At 36.8% G+C, this 19,179-nt stretch overlaps 2 protein-coding genes across 2 annotated transcripts; both read left to right on the plus strand.

The window, feature by feature from the left end:
* On the plus strand, window positions 1,578-10,367 carry LOC109848014 (acetylornithine aminotransferase, mitochondrial-like). The gene is made up of 3 exons (XM_020417264.1): window positions 1,578-2,089; window positions 8,165-8,599; window positions 9,646-10,367. The coding sequence occupies exons 1-3, from the start codon at window positions 1,706-1,708 to the stop codon at window positions 10,180-10,182; spliced, it is 1,356 nt and encodes a 451-aa protein (XP_020272853.1). The 5' UTR covers window positions 1,578-1,705; the 3' UTR covers window positions 10,183-10,367.
* Window positions 11,894-16,972, plus strand: LOC109848015 (protein PMR5). The gene is made up of 5 exons (XM_020417266.1): window positions 11,894-12,512; window positions 12,598-12,769; window positions 12,885-13,063; window positions 13,261-13,419; window positions 16,445-16,972. The coding sequence occupies exons 1-5, from the start codon at window positions 12,202-12,204 to the stop codon at window positions 16,764-16,766; spliced, it is 1,143 nt and encodes a 380-aa protein (XP_020272855.1). The 5' UTR covers window positions 11,894-12,201; the 3' UTR covers window positions 16,767-16,972.

Genomic DNA, 19,179 nt, shown 5'->3' on the forward strand with positions numbered 1-19,179 from the left:
CGAGTTGCCATCTTCGTAACGCATCGTTTGGTCCTCTGAATTGAGTTTCTTGGATCCATTCTGAAAGATGTGTTGGCAACTTGCAAATTTTACGGCCCAGAATGAAGTTTTAGTCTACAAGGCTATTGTGCCCGTACCTGTTGAAGTTGACATTCAATCAATCAGTCTCTTTGAAAAGAGATTTGCCTACGCACAAAATGCCGAACTTGATGCCGGATCACATTATAGGGGCTAGAAAACAAAGCACTACAAAAGGTTGAAGTTGACAACAGGATACAAATTGTGGGTTCGTCAACAGAAAATATTTTGTTGTTTTGGGGCTCGTCTGGCAACCCACTAAAAACTCACCTATGATTGATACTGACTTAGTGCTGGTATATTTTATATCAAGAGATTTATGTGGTTCTTCTATTAATAAATATAAAAAAAAAATAATCAAAAAAGAGGTCTTGGTGTATTTTAGATAAGTTAATTCAAGAAAAATTCCCCAAGGATCCAAAATATGGGACCAACAGAGGAGACAGATGAGGTGTCCTCCTCCTATTGCATAGTGAGCTGTCCATCATTAATAATCATCATCATTAATAATGGTCAGCTCATTATGCAATAGGAGAGGGACACCTCACCTGTCCCCCCTGTTGGTCTTATATTTTGGGTCCCTGTAGCAAATCTCTTAATTCAACAAGGGAGGCGCTACAGGCACACCACCAACCACACTCACCCTCTTGCTACAGTGCAGCGGCCCCACATGTGATTTTTTTAAGAAAAATCACATGTGCACTGTAGCGAAGGGGGAGTGTGGTTGGTGGTGTGCCTAAGGATGTGCCTCTATCATTTTTCATTCAACAACCCACCGATATGTGTCAGGACTAAACTTTTTAATATATTTTGTGTCCGGGGGGGACAAGTTCAATTCTGGCGAAACGGGTCCACCTCCTCCAATCAATTGGGCTTGTTAAAGAAGAAGGCCTAGTTGGTAGGAGGAAATAATTTTAATAGGAACACTGACATTTTTTACATCGCGTATTCTCTTCAAGCTCCAAACCATAGGACAATTCTCATTGTCCTGAATCTTTTTCCCTTCATTTATTGTGTTCTAATTGAATTATTATTTATTGATGATAAGCTGTGAGTATATACATTATACATTAATTTATGATATCTTGAAGTTTAAGTTTCTTGGTACACCCTTCACTTCAATTAAAAATTTTCTTCCCGAACTTTTAATTGTTTTCCCCCTTCTCTCTAAAGGGTCATAGATCATATAGGAGGCTCACTTAGACGGCCTAAAATCTTTATTCAATTAAAAATAAAAAAAACAAGGGAATTGGACAAAAAATTATCTAAAACCAGCGACGAATGAAGGAGGCCGAACGAAATTTGTCTTTTTAATATTGAAGTGCTTATGAAACATAGTTTTCTGTGGGCATGCTATGCAAATTATATTTCGTGTGGGCTTTTCTGCTAACCTTTTCCTCTTCTCCTTTCGCTGTTTGTAATTTCGGATTATGTGAGGGGTAATTCTGTATTTACGCAAACCTTACGTCCCAAATTGCTAGTCCCCCTCCCTCGACACTTGGTTGCTTCAAAATTCTCCACTCCAAATTATTGAAACGCTTTCACTATCAGTTTCGTCCCAGTATAAAACCCTGAAACCCGTAAAAATTTAACCTTTATTTGATCTCTGAACTCCCAAACATCAGCAATGGCCACCTTGAATTCCTCTCTACCAAACTCCATCTCACCATCAGCCGATCTCCGTCGCCGATTCAAGCGCAAAATCTCATCTTGTTTGGTTTCGGAGAAATCCCAAGAGAAAACTTCAAGCCCTTCAATTTCCTGGAAAGCTAAAGAGATTATAGAAATGGAAGCGAAGTACTTAGTGGGGACTTACGCTAGGGCTCCAGTTGCAATTGAGAGGGGAAATGGTTGTAGGGTTTATGATGCTGATGGGAGAGAGTATTTGGATATGGCGGCTGGAATCGCGGTGAATTCGCTAGGGCATTGTGATCCTGATTTGGTGAAGGTTTTGGTTGAGCAGGGGAGCAATCTTTGGCATGTTAGTAATGCATATTATTCGTTGCCGCAGGTGAGGTTTCGTGGGCTGTTTCTTGATTGCATTCCAACTGTTTGATGAAGTGCTGCATTTGTGGTAAGAGAGTGTTTTTTTTATTATTTTTACCAACATGAGCTAAGGAGTAGAAAACACAATATGAATTAGTTATATGTAATTATTTTGATAAAATGGGAAAGTGATGAATTTGGTTCGTTATAGTAGAGCTCAGTTCTAAAGTTACTAACATAGGCTTGTCCTATGTGGTGCCGTGGTTTATGAATTATTTCTTGCTTGCTGTATAAGAGCTTGATGAGTGGGTGTTTATTCCATATAGTTAAGGTTTCACCTTAAAAGATGGTTTAGTCTATGGCATTAGCCATCTGATGTGATTTTCTTAGTTTTGCTCAAATTGTGTTGTGACATTTGCTTTTGCAAATTATACTCCATAGAGTTGGAATTCCTTGTTATCACACAAGGTTGTGGAAAAGCGGACCAAAGTCGTGAGACATCGCTTAAGACTTTTTGGGGCTTAAGCGGATGAAAGCAGAAAAAACGCCAATTAAAAACGTGGTCCAATCTAAATATGAATAAATATTCCAAAAGAAGAAAAGAAAAAGAAAAATTCAAGAAAAAACTAAAACTTCTACAAATGCATATTTGATGATTTATAAAGATCCTGAGCATGAAATAGACGAGTAACAATCTCACAACATTAACGAAGTACTGGCGCTTCATTGAGGCGATGGTCTGAAGCTTTGCTGAGGATATTGCTGGAACTTGCTGGAGATGGTGAGAGGAGCTCAAGAGAGGCAATGTAGGATGGTGAGAGGCGGCAAGAGAAGATGCTGGAGGCGGTGGAGGAGGGGGGAGAAGCTCCTGGAGGTGGAATTGAGGGAAGGAGGTGGCACATTTGGCGGCAGGAGGTGGTGTGAGTTCTTTAAGAGTTTTCTTTTGGATTCATTGCAGAGAAAGAGAAGGAGGGGAGGGGTTTTAATTATTAATAATGGGTCCAGGTTGGGTTGGGTGCAAAATTGAGACCTGTTCATCATCGTCTTCATTTTAATTAAGCTTTTCTAAAGTGTTTTTAATGCTTTTCATCGATTTTCACTGCTTTTCGCGCCTTACAAAAGCGCCACTGGTGCTCTATTATATACCACCGTTTTGAGGCAAAGTGAACTGGCCAAGAGCTTCTTTCGCTTTATACTACCGCTTTTTGCCGCTTTTTTCAACAATGCTATTATGTTTTTTTTCCTGTTGGCGTCATTTATAAACAATGGATTAGTTTGTTAATAAGGTCCCGTTATTTGCTTATTTTACTTGACGTTACTCTCTGTTTGATTCATCTGTAAAATTTGTTTATGAGTCGTGTTGTGTGAAACAAGAAAGATAGTAAGAAATTTTAACTAGCAACAACTCTATCAACCATAGTTGAAAAAAACCCGTTATAGCCCGTCCTGTAACTTAACGGTGCCATCTTGTTATGTAACACACCCATTTAACGCTGAAACTATTTAACCCATAAAAAACACGTTATATTGCGTTAAACGTGTGTTACGTTATATAACTAGTTAACATGGATTTTTAGGTTAAATTGCATCTCTAATTAGGACGAGTGGATGCATCTCCATCATCAAAATTATTTAAACCCTACCCCTTTTAGTCGTGGTCACCCTATTCTCTTCCTCCAAATATGCGATCTCTTCGCCTCCTCTAACCCAAACCTTAACCCCTTGTGTCCTCTAAAGCTCCATTGGTTATCCACGACTTATGCGGCTCCGGTGAGGATTTTTTTATTTTTTAGTTATGTATTGAGCTTCTCAGATTATATCCTTTAAATAAATAGTGATTTTAAAATTCTCTTCCACATTCCTATATTTCCTATTGCTAACTTACCCTAAATCATATCAAACTTGTTGCTCCATTACTTTACCATTCAACATAACTTTTAAGATCTACAACAGAACTAGAATACAATGATTAATTAGTGGGTTAATTATGTTGGTAAGATAATTACTTTCAGTTATTTCTTGATTTTGATTAGGTTTTAATTTTTAGTTTTTAGCTAATATTAAATTTTGTGAAATTAAGTTTGCATATAATCTTTGTATATAATTTCTTACTATTGTTACATAGTCATGTTTACTTTGTTTGATTTAGTGAACTTGATTAGGAATTAGAATATTTTTGTAAAGTTAAGAACTTGAGAGTTGGAAGTGTTTGGTTTATTTTAGACTTATTTTTATTGCCTTAAACTTGACAACGTTAATGTATTTGATCATTTGATGACGCTTTTTAGGATGGTTGTTAGTCATATATAGCTAACTTTTATCAAGAATTTGTGATACTATATTTTTATATTGATAATTATGATGTTATATTTAAAAGGTTTGATGATTGTAAGTATTAAAGTTATTATCAATTGTTAGTATTTATAAAATATCTAAATAATTAATGAACAATATAACATACGTTATATGTTACGTTTTTTTGCGTTTTTTCCCTTAACCTTTAACAGGAGGTCAAGCGTTGCATAACTCATTTTCGTTATTTCCAACATTAAATCAACATTGGTCACTATTTTGATGTCTTCTAGATTCTTGCACCTTCACCTTTTAGACGATGCATCAGAAGGGGTTTATACAAATTAATCCTTCTATAAGAAAAGAAACCACATTAGTGACTAGTGTGTCATATTAATTTGCCTGTAAGGCCCTGTTTGGAAAATAGTTAAGAATGAAAGATATAAGGCCCTGTATGGAAAATAATTAAGAATGAAAGATAGCAAAAAGTTAGTTAATCTATCTTGAATTAAGAATATTAAGTTAATAAACCCGAATATTAAGTTAATAAACCCCATGAAATGAGGATTATACTACTTATGCCCCCACTTTTATGTGTGTATGAAGAGTAATTATTATCATCACTTTCTTTATAAGTAGGAGGTTATTTTATAACCTTTCTAAGAGGTAGATTAGTAAATCCCTTATTTTTAAGGGACTAAGGGCCAGTCTGGTATTGTTTAAACTTATAATAAGTTGCTTATAAAAGCAGCTTATAGAGTAAATTATATAAACTACTGAAAATAATATTTTGGTAATCAAATACCAAAAACTGATTAACAGCTAAGGTGTTAGGTAGAATTGTGCTTAATGATTATTGTTAAAAGATAAAAGATATGTCTGGTATATAAACTAAAAAAAGTAATAGCTGCTTTTAAAAGCATTATCAATTTGCTTTTAAAAGTACCCCCTTAAAAACAGAAGCAGTTTCAATAAGCATGCCAAAAAAGTTTTCACCAAACACTATTATTGGGTGCTTCTTGAAAAAATAAGCAGAAGCACCCTAAAAAAAAGCAATATCAAATTGTCCCTAAATCATTTAATGCATCTAGATGGATTATCTTTAATCATTGTCATTTGTCATGTCTTGTAGACTGAGACGAGTTAAGCTGGCAAGTAAGTTGGGTTAATATTTCTCAACCAATCACTGAACTCGCTGCTAAACAGGGCCTAAGAGGTTCTCTTCATATTGTGATACCGAAGGTTGTAGATTTATACTAACAATTTGCATTGATTTTATTTACCTATAAATTCTCCTTAGGAGTTTTTTAAAAGAGGTTTTTTTTGCTAAATAATTAGCAAAACCTACCGTTTTGCTAATTATTTAGTAAAATCAATCTTTTAGGCCAACAAGCCAAAAAGAGGCCGGTTTCGCAGAGATGAGGTTCTGAAACATACGAGCTAAATTGAACTCAAAAAACTCATGGGACTATTAGTCCCGTGGGTTTTCTGAACTCCCAAACAAAACGCACAGGACTACTAGTCCCGTGCGTTAAGTAGAGACTCCGACGACATGCGCGGTTAGCAATTCCACAGGACTAGTAGTCCTGTGGATTTGTCAGGCTTATATAGGCCTAACTGTGCCCAAAAATTAGGACACATCCTCTTCTCTTTATCCCTCCTGATCTCTCACCTCTCCAAACTCAATTTTCATCCACCCTCTCCCAATCTCTCTCCCCCAATCTCTCACTCAATAACCCCACTCCATTTATTCTCTCTAAATCACCTCTCTCCCTTAAATTTCTCTCTTATTGTCATCAAAACCACCATTCTCTCCAAACCCAAATAGAGATCTCCCGTAAAGTTCACTCCAACATTGTTAAAGTCCGACGCCATCTATCCTCACCTGCGCCGACGAATTTAAGATCTTCATCAAGGTATAAATTTTAATTTTTTCCTAAATTTCTCTCTATTATTTAGTTAAAATTGTAGTTTGAAAATAACTGTATATTTAGAATAATTTTTTTAATTATGATAAACAATGGAATTTGGTTAAATTGTGATAGATTAAATTTTCATAGATTAAAATTAGTTACATTAAAATTTGATAAATAATTTACATACGATAAATGTTAATGTTTCAGATCGAATGGTGAATGGAATACCGATTATTTGCTTATTCAATGGGAAACTGAGTGTTAGAATGAATAATATGCCTATATACGAGGGAGGATCTAAAAAAAATATTCATGTTATCTAGAAATCGCAACTTCAATGAAATGATGGAGCAAATATATAGAGTTATTAGAGCTAATTATGGAGAGTATTCCACTAAGGTCTTCTGTAACCGTCCGATAAATAAAAAAAGCAATTACTATAGAGATCACCAATGATCAAGAACCGAGTGACATGATACAATTTGCGAAAAATCAAATCTCAATCAAATTGTTCATTAAAAATATTTTAATATTCAGTGTTGCCCAAGTTTCATATGCTCCTGGAGAGTTCTCCCGCATGCTTGACATAGAAAATAACTCGAGCGAATTCATTTCATCTCTAAGTGCCTTACACTTAGAAAATGACTTGGGTACAATGTGGAATTACTCCATTTAATGACAATGAATGAGAGGTTAAATATTGTGAAGGTACTTACACCGTCTATCTCTATAACCAAGAGCGCGGTTGTACTTGTAATATACCATAATTATAAAAATTACCATGTGGACATGTTTTAACGGCTAGTTCCAATCAGGATGGTGACGCTAGATTGCCTTATGATCGGTATTGCTCAGTTTAGTATTCAACAAATCATTATCAAAAGGCTTATAATGAGAGTTTTCATCCTCCCGACGATAGTCGCTATTGGCCGGTTTATAATGAACCATGTATATTATCACCTCAATACAAAATACAAGTGAGACGACCTCGCTCCGTGCACATTAGACGTACCATGGACCAAGGTCGGGAAGGAATCACGAATTAAATGTGGACAATGTAATCAATTAGGTCATAACATGTCTACCAAGCAATGTATATAAAGCAATATAATTTTGTGCATGTTTGTGGTGTGCCCAGCAAATTCACGGGACTACTAGTCCCACAGCAAATTCACGGGACTACTAGTCCCGCAGCAAATCTACGGGACTACTAGTCCCATGGATTTGCTGGGCGACATGACCTAGGTCTTTGCTTAACGCATGAGACTAGTAGTCCCGTGCGTTTTGTTTGGCAGTTCAGCAAACCCACGGGACTTGTAGTCCCGTGGGTTTTGTGAGCTCAGATTAGTGGCCAATTAGTGGTCACTAAACACACCGTATGTTTCACAAGCCCGTCTCTGCGAAACTGACCTCTCTTTGGCTTGTTGGCCAAATAGAGGTTGGTTTTGCTAGATAATTAGCAAAACGGTTTGCTAATTATTTAGCAAAAAAGACCTCTTTTGAAAAAAACTCCATTCTCCATATTGTTGCCCAATATTTTGATCATCTGGTAGATTAGTTTTCCTATGAGATAACTTCCCTCAACACCAAAAATGACGAGGATTTGATAAGCAAGCTACTTCTTTAGAGTACCTATTATCCTCTTTTTTAAATGAACAACAATATTCTACTTTTTACATCTTTTGCTTTGATTGTAGCATTTTTCTTGATTTGCTTTTCAATAGAAAGTGGACCTGAAGATCAAAATGTTATAGATCCATGTTCCATTGTCCCTGCTCCCCTGAGTATTGCAACTTTAACATTGGAGATCCTTTCCTTTTTCCCTTTAGTTCCACTTGTCGTCCTAACTGATCCTAGCTTTAACTTTAAGTAGATATGTTCTATACATGCAGGTGGAACTTGCAAAACGCCTTGTAGAGTGCTCTTTTTCAGACCGTGTTTTCTTCACAAACTCTGGAACAGAAGCAAATGAAGCAGCTATAAAGTTTGCAAGGAAGTTTCAAAGGCACTTAATTGCCGGTGGAGAAGAACCTGCCACAGAGTTCATTTCCTTTAGTAATAGCTTCCATGGCAGAACAATTGGTTCTGTTGCTCTAACAAGTAAAGAGCATTACAGGATACCCTTTGAACCTGTCATGCCTGGAGTCACATTTTTAGAATATGGGGATATTGAAGCAGCCATGAAAACAATAGTATCTGGCAAGACTGCTGCAGTTTTTGTGGAACCTATTCAAGGAGAAGGCGGGATATATAGTGCAACAAAAGATTTCTTGCAGGCACTCCGTACCGCTTGTGATGATAATGGAGCTCTCTTAATTTTTGATGAGGTATGCCCCATTAAGGTTTTGTAGTTGCAAATTGGTTGCCCTTCGTTATGCTTATTCATATGACTAAATCATGCTGACATTCTCTCTTTGCATATTTACTGCTTCTATGCCCTTTATCTACTTTTAACTCTCTATATTTGGTGGTTTCTTATCTACTTTGTAGTGCACTGGTTTTCTCAAACCAAATGTTAATACTACACAGTCTAAAGCTGTTTACAAATGATAGAATTTGGTTCTAGAGCACTGATCAATTTTCTTTTTATCTGTTTATACTTGTTCAAATAACTTCTAAAGATATGTGCAGAAATAGAAAGGTTTTTTCTCAGTAAAACTATAATTCTCTAATCTATTCTAAACTATAATTTTCTAATCTATTCCCTGATAAACCCTATTACTGTTATACATAGAATAATTCCTTAATCTTTGGAACCTCTGCACTTTAATAAGAATTGTCTTGAAAATTGAAACCTAATAAAGTCAAATCCTTTGCTATTAGATTTTAAGCAAATAAATGATCTATAAAATCTTAAATGAGGACAACCTCTCTTCCTTTTCTATTAAAACTTTTTAAAAAAATGGAAGAGTCAAGGTAATCTCGTCTCGATTTATATAGGGATAGTTGGATTCCAATCAAATTATTATGATTGGGATCCTAAAAGAAATTAACATATGAATAGCTAGGATCAGTTCGGAAAGCAGTAGGATGTAACATTTTGTCCATGAAACTCAAAAGACTGAATTATAGCAATAGAGCTGATATATGTCTAGACAAATTAAGGTCTAATCTGGTGTTCAACCCTTTGATCCAATGTTAAATGCGGGTAGTGGACCATAGTGGGAGGGGACTCCTAATTACTAAGCGATTAGACTGCTAAAGCTGGATGGATATTGTTTGATAAACAAATGCATATAATTAACATGTATATCCATGATGAATATCATTTATCCTGTTGTATTTGTTACATTACTTCAAATCTTTTATCTGTCTATTATTTGGTAACTACATATTTTAAGGACCAAAGTGCTCTTTTCTCCTGAATCTCCAGGTTCAATGCGGATTAGGCCGAACTGGTCATCTTTGGGCCCATGAGGCATATGGCATTATACCTGATATAATGACTCTTGCCAAGCCCCTTGCTGGAGGTTTACCCATAGGTGCATGCCTTACCACCGAAAGAGTTGCTGAAGCTATGAACTTGGGAGACCATGGAAGCACTTTTGCAGGCAGTCCTCTTGTGTGCAAAGTAGCTCTCAAGGTGCTCAATAAAATCCAAGATCCAAACTTTCTAGCAAATGTAGCAAGAAAAGGCTTTTACTTGAAAGAATTATTGAATCAGGCGTTGGGAGATAATCCCCATGTTAAAGAGGTTCGAGGATTAGGGTTGATTGTAGGGATTGAGCTCGACGTTTCTGCAACTCCATTGGTTAATGCTTGTAGGCAATCTGGGCTTTTGGTTCTGACTGCTGGAAAGGGGAATGTGATTCGACTGGTTCCACCATTGATCATATCAGAGGAGGAGCTCGAATATGCTGCTGAAGTTTTTAAGAAATGCATGCCTGCACTTGATGCTGCCAGTGTATAGACTAAAGTTAATTGCATTCTTTTCTGTATCCCTGTACCAAGTATTGCTGGAAATGTATGTTTTACGTTTGTAAATTAACCTTTAGTGGAATACTATACGACGCGAGGTTATTCTGAACTTATGATTTTGTTAGAACTTCATATGATGATTGGGTCTGATATCAGATATGGTGATTGGTTGGGTCATTTCTAGCGAGTTTTTTCCCCTCTGGATAAGCTTGATATTAAGAGATGCAATTGGGATGAATAATATAATGAGATGTAGTTGCAGCCCACTTGGAGATTTATGTATGTTGCAGTGCCGACATCCAGTTTTCTTTAAGTTGTGTGTTATTTAGTTGCACACGTTTTGAGTCTTGAAAAACCCTAGACAAAGATGAGACCAACCATGTGTCTGCAATTATCAGTTAGGAATGTCTTTATTTTTTTTAGAAGAGGTGAATTATCTGTATTTTTTAAATTAATTACGCAAGCTTGGTACGGTTGATGCGTGTACGTACTCCATTTTCCAGGCTTTTCTCCTGTATTTTAGGAATCTTGCATTGATGGTCTGCCCTCCTTATCAGAGCTTCTCTCTTTTCTCCTTTGTCTTTCTTTTTTTTTTCCTTCCTTTTTTTAAGAATTTGGTCTTCTCAGGCTTATTATAGCCTTATTCCCCCCCATATAATGCGCTTTGGTGAGGCCATAAAATAACTAGAGTTCCATTATGTTGGAGTAAGTAGAGGGCAAGACAAGAAGACGTAGCCAAAAGATCAGCCCTCAAGGTGCCAAAAGATGAACTGTAAAATACTCAATTCATCACTGAACAACTTTTTCAAGAAGGTAGCTCAAGTACTCATACCATCACTCTTTCTCACTTTATGCCTTCACCTCATGCCCAAGAATTGGAGAAAGTCATGGATGTTCTAAAGAAGGAATAGAAGGAGAAATATGAGGAAAAGTTTCGGCTCGTTGCTCCTTTCAAGAAAAGTATGGAACTCGTTTTGTTCTTTTATCATAAAAGTCATGTTCTTACTCAACTTGCAAAAAGGTGGGATAAAAATAGAACATTGTGAAGTTTGAGCCAAACTAGCATAAAGTTTCAAGCCAGGCCCACTCTTTGTTCTGTTGAGAATGGAGTAAATATTTTTGGGTGTTTTGATTTGCCCATAACTTACTCCCTAGCATTAGCACATGGTTAGATTGGTTAATTTCCATGGATAAGGTCATGTCTATCAACGTAATTGATACTAGTCTATAGGTCTAAGATATATATTTGAATCACCGAGTATTTTCACTCCGATAATTGAGCATACTCAGAAAAAAGATAGCCCAGTGCACGAAGCTCCCGCTGTGTATATAGTCACTACTCGTTTATAGTCCGGGAATGGATGGGAACACTTTGAATAGTTCACTTTTGGAATGTTGAGTATAAAGAAGGGAATTGTTTTATACTTTCTCTCATCCTCAATATATGTAAAGAATAAAGAAGATTTCATGTAGAAGCTAATGTAACAACTAAAAATTCTGTCAGAATTGGAGGCTTGACTTGCAGTATACCCTTCTCTTCATCACAAAGGCAAAGTATCAAAATCTTCATTATGCCTCAAAAAGAATCCAGATCCTAATTAATTTACAAAAAACAGCAAACTCATGGATGCAACTTGAAGGAGTGGGCTCTCTCCATCTCACACTACAGTCCACACATTTCCATAATACAATTTCTCTGCTCATTATATATACACGCACACATTCCCTCTTCCTTCCTCATTCCATATGCCTTTCCCCAATTTCTCTCTCTATCACCAAAGAAAAGAATCAATTACTCCATTACAATCCTGCATTAAGATTTTAGAGTTCATCCACACAATAAACACAAACCCAAAAAAACCTACCGCCACCTTTACACGTGATTTCTCCAGCTCACACTCAAATGTACAAGCCTTGCACACAACAAATTTGAACTAGTACAAGTACAAAGTAAACAGCATTGTCTCTTCACAAAAATTTAAACGACTCCTCCTCCTCTTTATTACTTGAAATGGGTCTTTCAGGCCCTTCCATACTTCTTCTATGCTTGATTCTTCTTCAAGCTATGGCAGGCTCTTTAGCGGTCATTGTAGGATTGAGAAGGCGCAATGGTAATATGCAAAGAAGGCGGCCAGGGTTTGAAGGTTATCAACCAGTATGTGATATTTTCAGCGGAAGTTGGGTACAAGATGACACATATCCATTGTATCAATATTCAAATTGTCCCATTATCGATCCTGAATTCAATTGTCAGTTGTTTGGACGACCCGATTCAAATTATCTTCATTATCGATGGAAGCCTACAGACTGTGAACTCCCAAGGTTTGTCTTTTTTCTGAATTTGCCTCAGTTTGTTCTCGTATTTAGTTTTATGAACATGGTATATGATATATCAATGTTTTACTAGGTTCAATGCACTTGATTTCTTGATGAGAATGAGGGGAAAGACTGTTATGTTTGTAGGTGACTCGCTTGGTCGAAACCAATGGGAGTCTCTGATATGCATGGTTCATTCAGCAGTGCCTCTTTCCCCTACTCAGTTCATTAGAGGAGATCCTCTATATAGTTATAAATTCTTGGTATAATTTTATTTATTCGGGACCAATATTGGTTGTGAAATATAAGCTTTGCACTAGCTTGAACCCCCCCCCCCCCCCCCCCCCCCCTTTCTTTTTTTTTGGTTGGTTATGCCAGGAGTATGGTGTGTCTATTTCTTTCTACAAGGCTCCTTATCTTGTAGATGTAGATGTGCTTCAAGGAAAAAGGATACTGAGACTAGATAAAATCTCTGAAAATAGTAATGCATGGCTTGAGGCTGATATCTTGTCTTTTAATTCTGGTCATTGGTGGACTCATAAAGGATCTCTGCAAGGGTATGCATTCTCAAAATCCAAAAAGAAATCATGATTATTTTCTTTAATTTTCTAATGAATACTGTTTTATTGGTAAATATGTGGAGTTAGCTTTGGTTACCTAATTACGGGCCATAAAGCGCATACCGCTTTTATTTGGTGTTCTTTGTTGGTGAATAGCAAGTATTTGAAGAAACTAATTGTGAGGGTTTCTGTAGGTGGGATTATATGGGAGATGGAGGAGCATATTACACGGATATGGACAGATTGGTTGCTTTTAGTAAGGGGTTGAGCACATGGGCTAATTGGGTGGACCTCTATGTTGACAGAACCAGGACTAGGGTCTTCTTCCAGTCCATTTCTCCTACCCACTACGAGTAATCCTCTCTCTATCTACACATTCATACGCATACATAAACCAATTGTGTATACACGTACATATACGCACATAAGAAAAATGTATATGACCTGACAGTTCATTATGTGGATGAGCGGCCAAGGGATAGTGCCCGACTAGTCACATCAGAACAGACATGCCTCACAACTCTATCTCTTGACAGCTCATTTTGTAGAATGAACTGTCATCTCATACCCATCGCATATGTATATATTCATGCCTATGGGAGGTAAGAATATGTTATCGGAGTCTCACTCATCCATTCACGTTACACGGGTTGCTAATATTTGGCAAGGACATTACACATCCTAGAAATTCCCCAAATACTATAAATACAAACGGATGTACTTTCAACCTTAAAAGCAAATGATATGGCTCACTTTCTAAAGCCCTTTAAACAACTACAGTCAAACATGGTAACTTTAAGAATCTACGTTATTTTTTAGCGAGATGAACATCAAAGACAATTCAGTAGCAATTTGGACCAATCAAAGAGTTTGAATGACAAGACAGAGAGATGTATAAATGGTACCAGACCTCAATAGGTTTTCCTTTGAGCCATTTTCATTTCAAGCTTGTAAGTGAATCCATCTTCTTTGTGGTCCAGCGCCATAAAGACCTGATTTTTCCATGCCAAAGACAATCAAATTATTCATGGCCGTCTTTTTAGGTCTTCTAGAGGAACCAATGAAGCCATTATTGATGGCTACACCAACTATTACTACTAGAATTTAATGGGAATAATGCTCTAATATATCTTATTGACATCTAACACAGTAAGACTGCTTTTAACCAAATCACACTGCCCTCAATATTATACTGTGAGGATGAATATACATGCATCAGGGTTATAATTGAAAGCTCAATTTTGTCAAAACAGAAAAAAGTGGATATGGGTCTCTGTTAATGTTTCATCCTCCCCAATACGTAGCCATCTAACTAACAAAATCCAGAAAAACACCACTTTGTAAATTAATGTGTACAGTGAGATAAATTATTTGCAGGGGACATCCTTTTTTTCATGTACATAAATTTAGAGGGGTTGTCGCAATCATTGTTAGCCACTGCGAGCTACGTAACTTGACAAGCAATACATATGTTTTGCTGGTCCAAGTTGTATATATATCCACAGCAATTATAAAAACGAAACATTTCTAATTCCAGACATGGAAACATGGGATGTCTCTCAATGGAGACTTGAGGGAGAAGCCTTGGAGCAAAAAGGAATATCGACATGTTGTCAGCAAAATCAAACCTAGAAATTCTCGATACCGAAGCCTAAAAAGGGTTTTTTTTTCCTGAAAACCACCTTAAAAATAGGATCATTTTAGAAAAACCATTTTTTACTTTCAATTTATACAGGAACCATCTTTAAAGTGAGTTTGTGTTCCAATCCACCACCTCCTAGCCAAATCTTCATAAAAAACCAAAATTAACCTTAAAAATGAACGTTTAAAGTACATGTTTTATCCTAACTATACTAGAACATTAACAAAGTGAGTCACGTGTCTTGAATGTGAATTTTCAGGGTATTTTTTGGTTTCAGTGAAAATTTTAATTTGGAGGTGGTTGATTGAAATAAGAACATGCTTTAAATATGGTTTACGTATAAATTAAAAATAAAAGGTGATTTCCATTAAATACCCTTTTTTAAGGTGGTTTGTAGGGGGAAAAACTCACAAAAGCAAAACACATCGCATATAAATTTTACCAAAATATGTATAATAAAAACTTGAACACGTAAATCCAGCATATATAATAGCATTAAAATATAAAAATTACATTGGCAAATCTTCCTAAAACCATTGCAATATGCATGCAGAAATAGAACAATAGATAGATCCCAGATAAAATCTTTTCCTAAGTATGTATATACTGCCACCCTCTGAATATCTCTCACTAGCATTAAAAAGTACAAAGTTCCTACATACGAACACATTAAAGCTCAACAATATTTGTAGTCTAAATAAAAGATGGTGAAATTTTAAATAACTACCATGAACCTGAGATGTTTCGTAAAATTACCAGGAAACTCTTTCGTTTCGCATAACTATAAAATTCAAGGCAATTTTCTGGACAAATATGTAAAAGTTAAGAAAACTACATATAGTTTTGTAAGAAGCAGTCCAAACTAATAATAGATTATATAAATTTAGCAGAAAATTTTCAGAGATACTTAAGATGGTGTATCATGATCTGTTCTCTGTTGCTTGCACCAAGAAGAAACTTGGTATGATAGAGTTCAGCATTCATTGTTAAATTAAAATAACATGCAAGCATGTATCCATGATATAAATGCAGTTGATCTTCATGATCAGTGGAAGTGGTTGAATCTGACGTGGATGCAGCACTCATTTTGAGTGTATTGTACTTTATTGAGTCTGGGTCCACTCTGCTCCCTTCAATCATCATCAAGTTCCATTGATTTGATTCACCAACTGTTGACTAGTCTGATGTAATGAGGTTCGGGGGAAAGTTAGTCCTTCAGAATTAGGTTTGGACTGGAGATCACTCTTTGATAGGATAAAAGATAATAGATTTATTCATCAGAACAATTGTACATCCACTACAGAATCTGCAGGATGAATTATTTGGGATCATTAGAAATCATTATCTCAACACAAGCAAACAAATATGCATTGATTCAGTACGATTAGTGGAATTCATCTCCATTCAGTCAATTGGTTATTCTGTCAATCTGAACATTTGTACGTCCAAGTTGGAAGTGAATGATGGAAAATAACAGCACACAGAAGACAGTGTACCTAGCATGCATTCTTTTGGTACCAGATTTACCTGATATACAATGTAATCAAGCAGCTAGAGGAAAGGACCGCACGAGAATATACTAAATAAAAATAAACATGTCAAATGATTATAAGTGTTAATTGCGGATCGACAGGGGGTCTACCACAACTAACCATAATAATAGATGTCATCATGGCGACACTTACGACAATGATTAATGAAAAATTCCTTTTTCTGTGCTTGTACGTACGTCGCAGTCCTATGGAATGGAGAGACCCGGTATCAAAGAATTGCTACGGAGAAACTATGCCTGTTAGTGGAGGAAACTACAGCGGGATTTATCCAGACCAAATGGGTATAATTAGCGGTGTAATCAGGTTGATGACATATCCTGCTTATTTGCTGGACATTACTACCCTTTCGCAGCTCAGAAAAGACTGCCATCCTTCAATATATAGCGGAGACCTTACTCCTCAACAAAGAGCTAGCCCAGATCACTCTGCAGATTGTAGCCATTGGTGCCTTCCAGGACTTCCTGATACCTGGAACCAGCTTTTATATACTGCCCTCTTCTTCTAACCTGAAGTTTTTATCTTGAATTCGTACAATTTCATAATTAGTTGTTGTATTGATTATTCTTCCTTTCCCGTAATTCCTTTTGTAACCAAGTGCAACTAGTGGGCGGGAAATAGATACAAATTAATGTGTAACAGCTTCGTTGGTTTTGAGATGTATTAATTGTGAGAATTTTGATGTTATATATGAAAGTAATTGATGGTTTACATCTAGAGTAAAGTTCCTGAAGGTACTTACTGAACAAGCTTAACTTAGATGGAAGATGATGAAATTTTTTGGAGGGTCAACGGAAACAAGGTTGGAGTCCTGGTGTGCGTTTTTAGAGCCTACGTGCGGAAAATAAATGATCATGAATAGAATGTTGCGTGTCAAAATTATACAGCGGTATGAGAAATGGACTGAATTGCAATATGAATTAGAGCAACAAATAGGTTTCAGTTTCTGGTAAAATCTGGAAGTTCTCCAGGTGAGACGATTCGAAATCCCTACTAATTAATAAAGGTCTCGACTCTATTAAGAGGAGGAGAGAAGTTCTTCACATCTACATCGATGCCTAAAATTTAAAATACAGTGAAATAAGACCATTTTTGACTGAAAACACCTATGATTTGGGCAGTACCTAGCATGTTGGATAAACCAAGAAGTCGTTAGATAGGAATTTTTTTACTGAAGATGCTCCAGATGTACATTTAGAGTAAAAAAATCTAGCATAACTAGCATAATGGAACTGCACGTAGTTTACTACTTAGTAAAATTTTCCTATCTAATGATTTTCCCGATAGTAGATCATCCATTTTGTAGATTGAAGTATGATTTGTAGTTTAATATTTCTTACATTTTGTAGATAGTAGATCATCCATAAACTTAAGGATAGAGCCCTGATGAAAAAGGTCAGCGTCTTGATGCAGAGTAAGACGATAAAGTGAAAGTAACTTTCAAGGAGGATGTACAACCACCAAGAACAGGACCAAAACAGTATCATGATATAACAGTAAGAAAAAAGTCACTGAAAAAGTTCCTTACTATCTGATTCATTGATGGGATTTTGAAATTCTGCTTTGTAGTTTTCTTAATATGGAAACTTTTGTTGCGCACGAGAAGTGAAAGGAAAAATGGTTTCCATAGAAATAGTAGCTCTTGCCTTTTTATCTCTTCATACTGGATTTCTCCTGCTCCTCTGCCTCCTCGTGTGTATATTCTTTATTTATTTCTTTCTAGTTAATAAATTCCCCAAGCATCTTGCCTGATTACTCGGAGAATATGGAAATATTAACACCACTTGTTTAGTCAGAAAATGAAGGATTAGAGGTTTACAATTCGTCAAACCACAATGTATCACCGAATACAGGGAATGCACGAAGGTGCATTGGCGCTTAGGTGCATTTTAATCTAACCATTACGCCCTTATCACCTTGCATGTTTGCATGCGCACGAGATTTCGGGCGACTTTTTTTGCAGCCTTGATCTTTTGATTTGAACGTTTTTTTTGAAAAATAGGACTGTAAGAACCACGAGTCACAACTGTTGGAATTGATGCGGCTGGATCTAACAATTATAATGCGGGTGCAATCCTAATCGATAAATATGTTTGCATTCCATAAGAGATTCCAGAACTTCCTTCCTCTCTGCGTTGGTGTGGTTTCAAACTACCCACCTAAATTATAACCAACATCTACGAAACAAACCATCCTGGAACGAATTTTTCCTTGCGTAAAAATTTTTTCTGTATCCTTTCAGTGTAAGAAGCAGATATTGTCTCAAGGAAAGAGGAAATATAATTCCTCAATCAGCTATCCTTCGAAAATTTTCCTCTTTCATCTGCTCTATCCATTGTATGCCCAATGTTGTTATTTTTGTTGGCCCAAATAAGTTGGCCCGTTACAATGTGGCCCAGCTACCCACTTGATTTGCCCTAACCCCCTCTATTCCTCTCTTCATACCCGATAGTACTCAATCCTCTCTGTCCGCCGCCCCCTCTCCATTCTGGGTCCTTCGATGCCGCCACTTGGAGTCCCATCTCCTATCCCTGTAGCTCGGCTCCTACCCCTCGATGCCCTAGTCCATCCTCCTGTGTTGGCTGCCCCCTTCTCTTATTTAAGGAGAAGGGTTGGTAGTAGCTCAGTGGTGGGAAGAAGAGGGAAAGAAGAAGAGACCTTAGGCTTTGTGCCCTAGCTTGTGTGCGATCCCCACCCTTATCTGAGCTTTGTGCTCCTGTGAGTTTGTGCTACTGTGAGCTTTATGCTCTCACCCCTTTGTGCGAATCCCCTTTCCTCTTTGTGAGTGACTTGTGTAGGATAGATCAGTGGGTTCCCCTTTGTGTTCTTGGTGGTGCACAGTTGAAGAAGAAGGACTGATTGAGCAGGCTTCTGAGCCAAACAGTGACGACGATCCTCAACAGTGGTATCAGAGACTCGCA

The sequence above is a fragment of the Asparagus officinalis genome, chromosome 7 (assembly GCF_001876935.1).
Source record: "Asparagus officinalis chromosome 7, Aspof.V1, whole genome shotgun sequence".
NCBI lineage: Eukaryota > Viridiplantae > Streptophyta > Magnoliopsida > Asparagales > Asparagaceae > Asparagus > Asparagus officinalis.

What these genes read in the sequence shown, in the direction of transcription:
- LOC109848014 (XM_020417264.1), top strand. Translation starts at nt 1,706, where the DNA reads ATGGCCACCTTGAATTCCTCTCTACCAAACTCCATCTCACCATCAGCC. An exon ending in CATATTATTCGTTGCCGCAG is followed by an intron (nt 2,090 to 8,164) that starts GTGAGGTTTCGT and finishes CTATACATGCAG; the next exon opens with GTGGAACTTGCAAAACGCCT. An exon ending in CTCTCTTAATTTTTGATGAG is followed by an intron (nt 8,600 to 9,645) that starts GTATGCCCCATT and finishes CTGAATCTCCAG; the next exon opens with GTTCAATGCGGATTAGGCCG.
- LOC109848015 (XM_020417266.1), top strand. Translation starts at nt 12,202, where the DNA reads ATGGGTCTTTCAGGCCCTTCCATACTTCTTCTATGCTTGATTCTTCTT. An exon ending in ACAGACTGTGAACTCCCAAG is followed by an intron (nt 12,513 to 12,597) that starts GTTTGTCTTTTT and finishes ATGTTTTACTAG; the next exon opens with GTTCAATGCACTTGATTTCT. An exon ending in CATAAAGGATCTCTGCAAGG is followed by an intron (nt 13,064 to 13,260) that starts GTATGCATTCTC and finishes GGGTTTCTGTAG; the next exon opens with GTGGGATTATATGGGAGATG.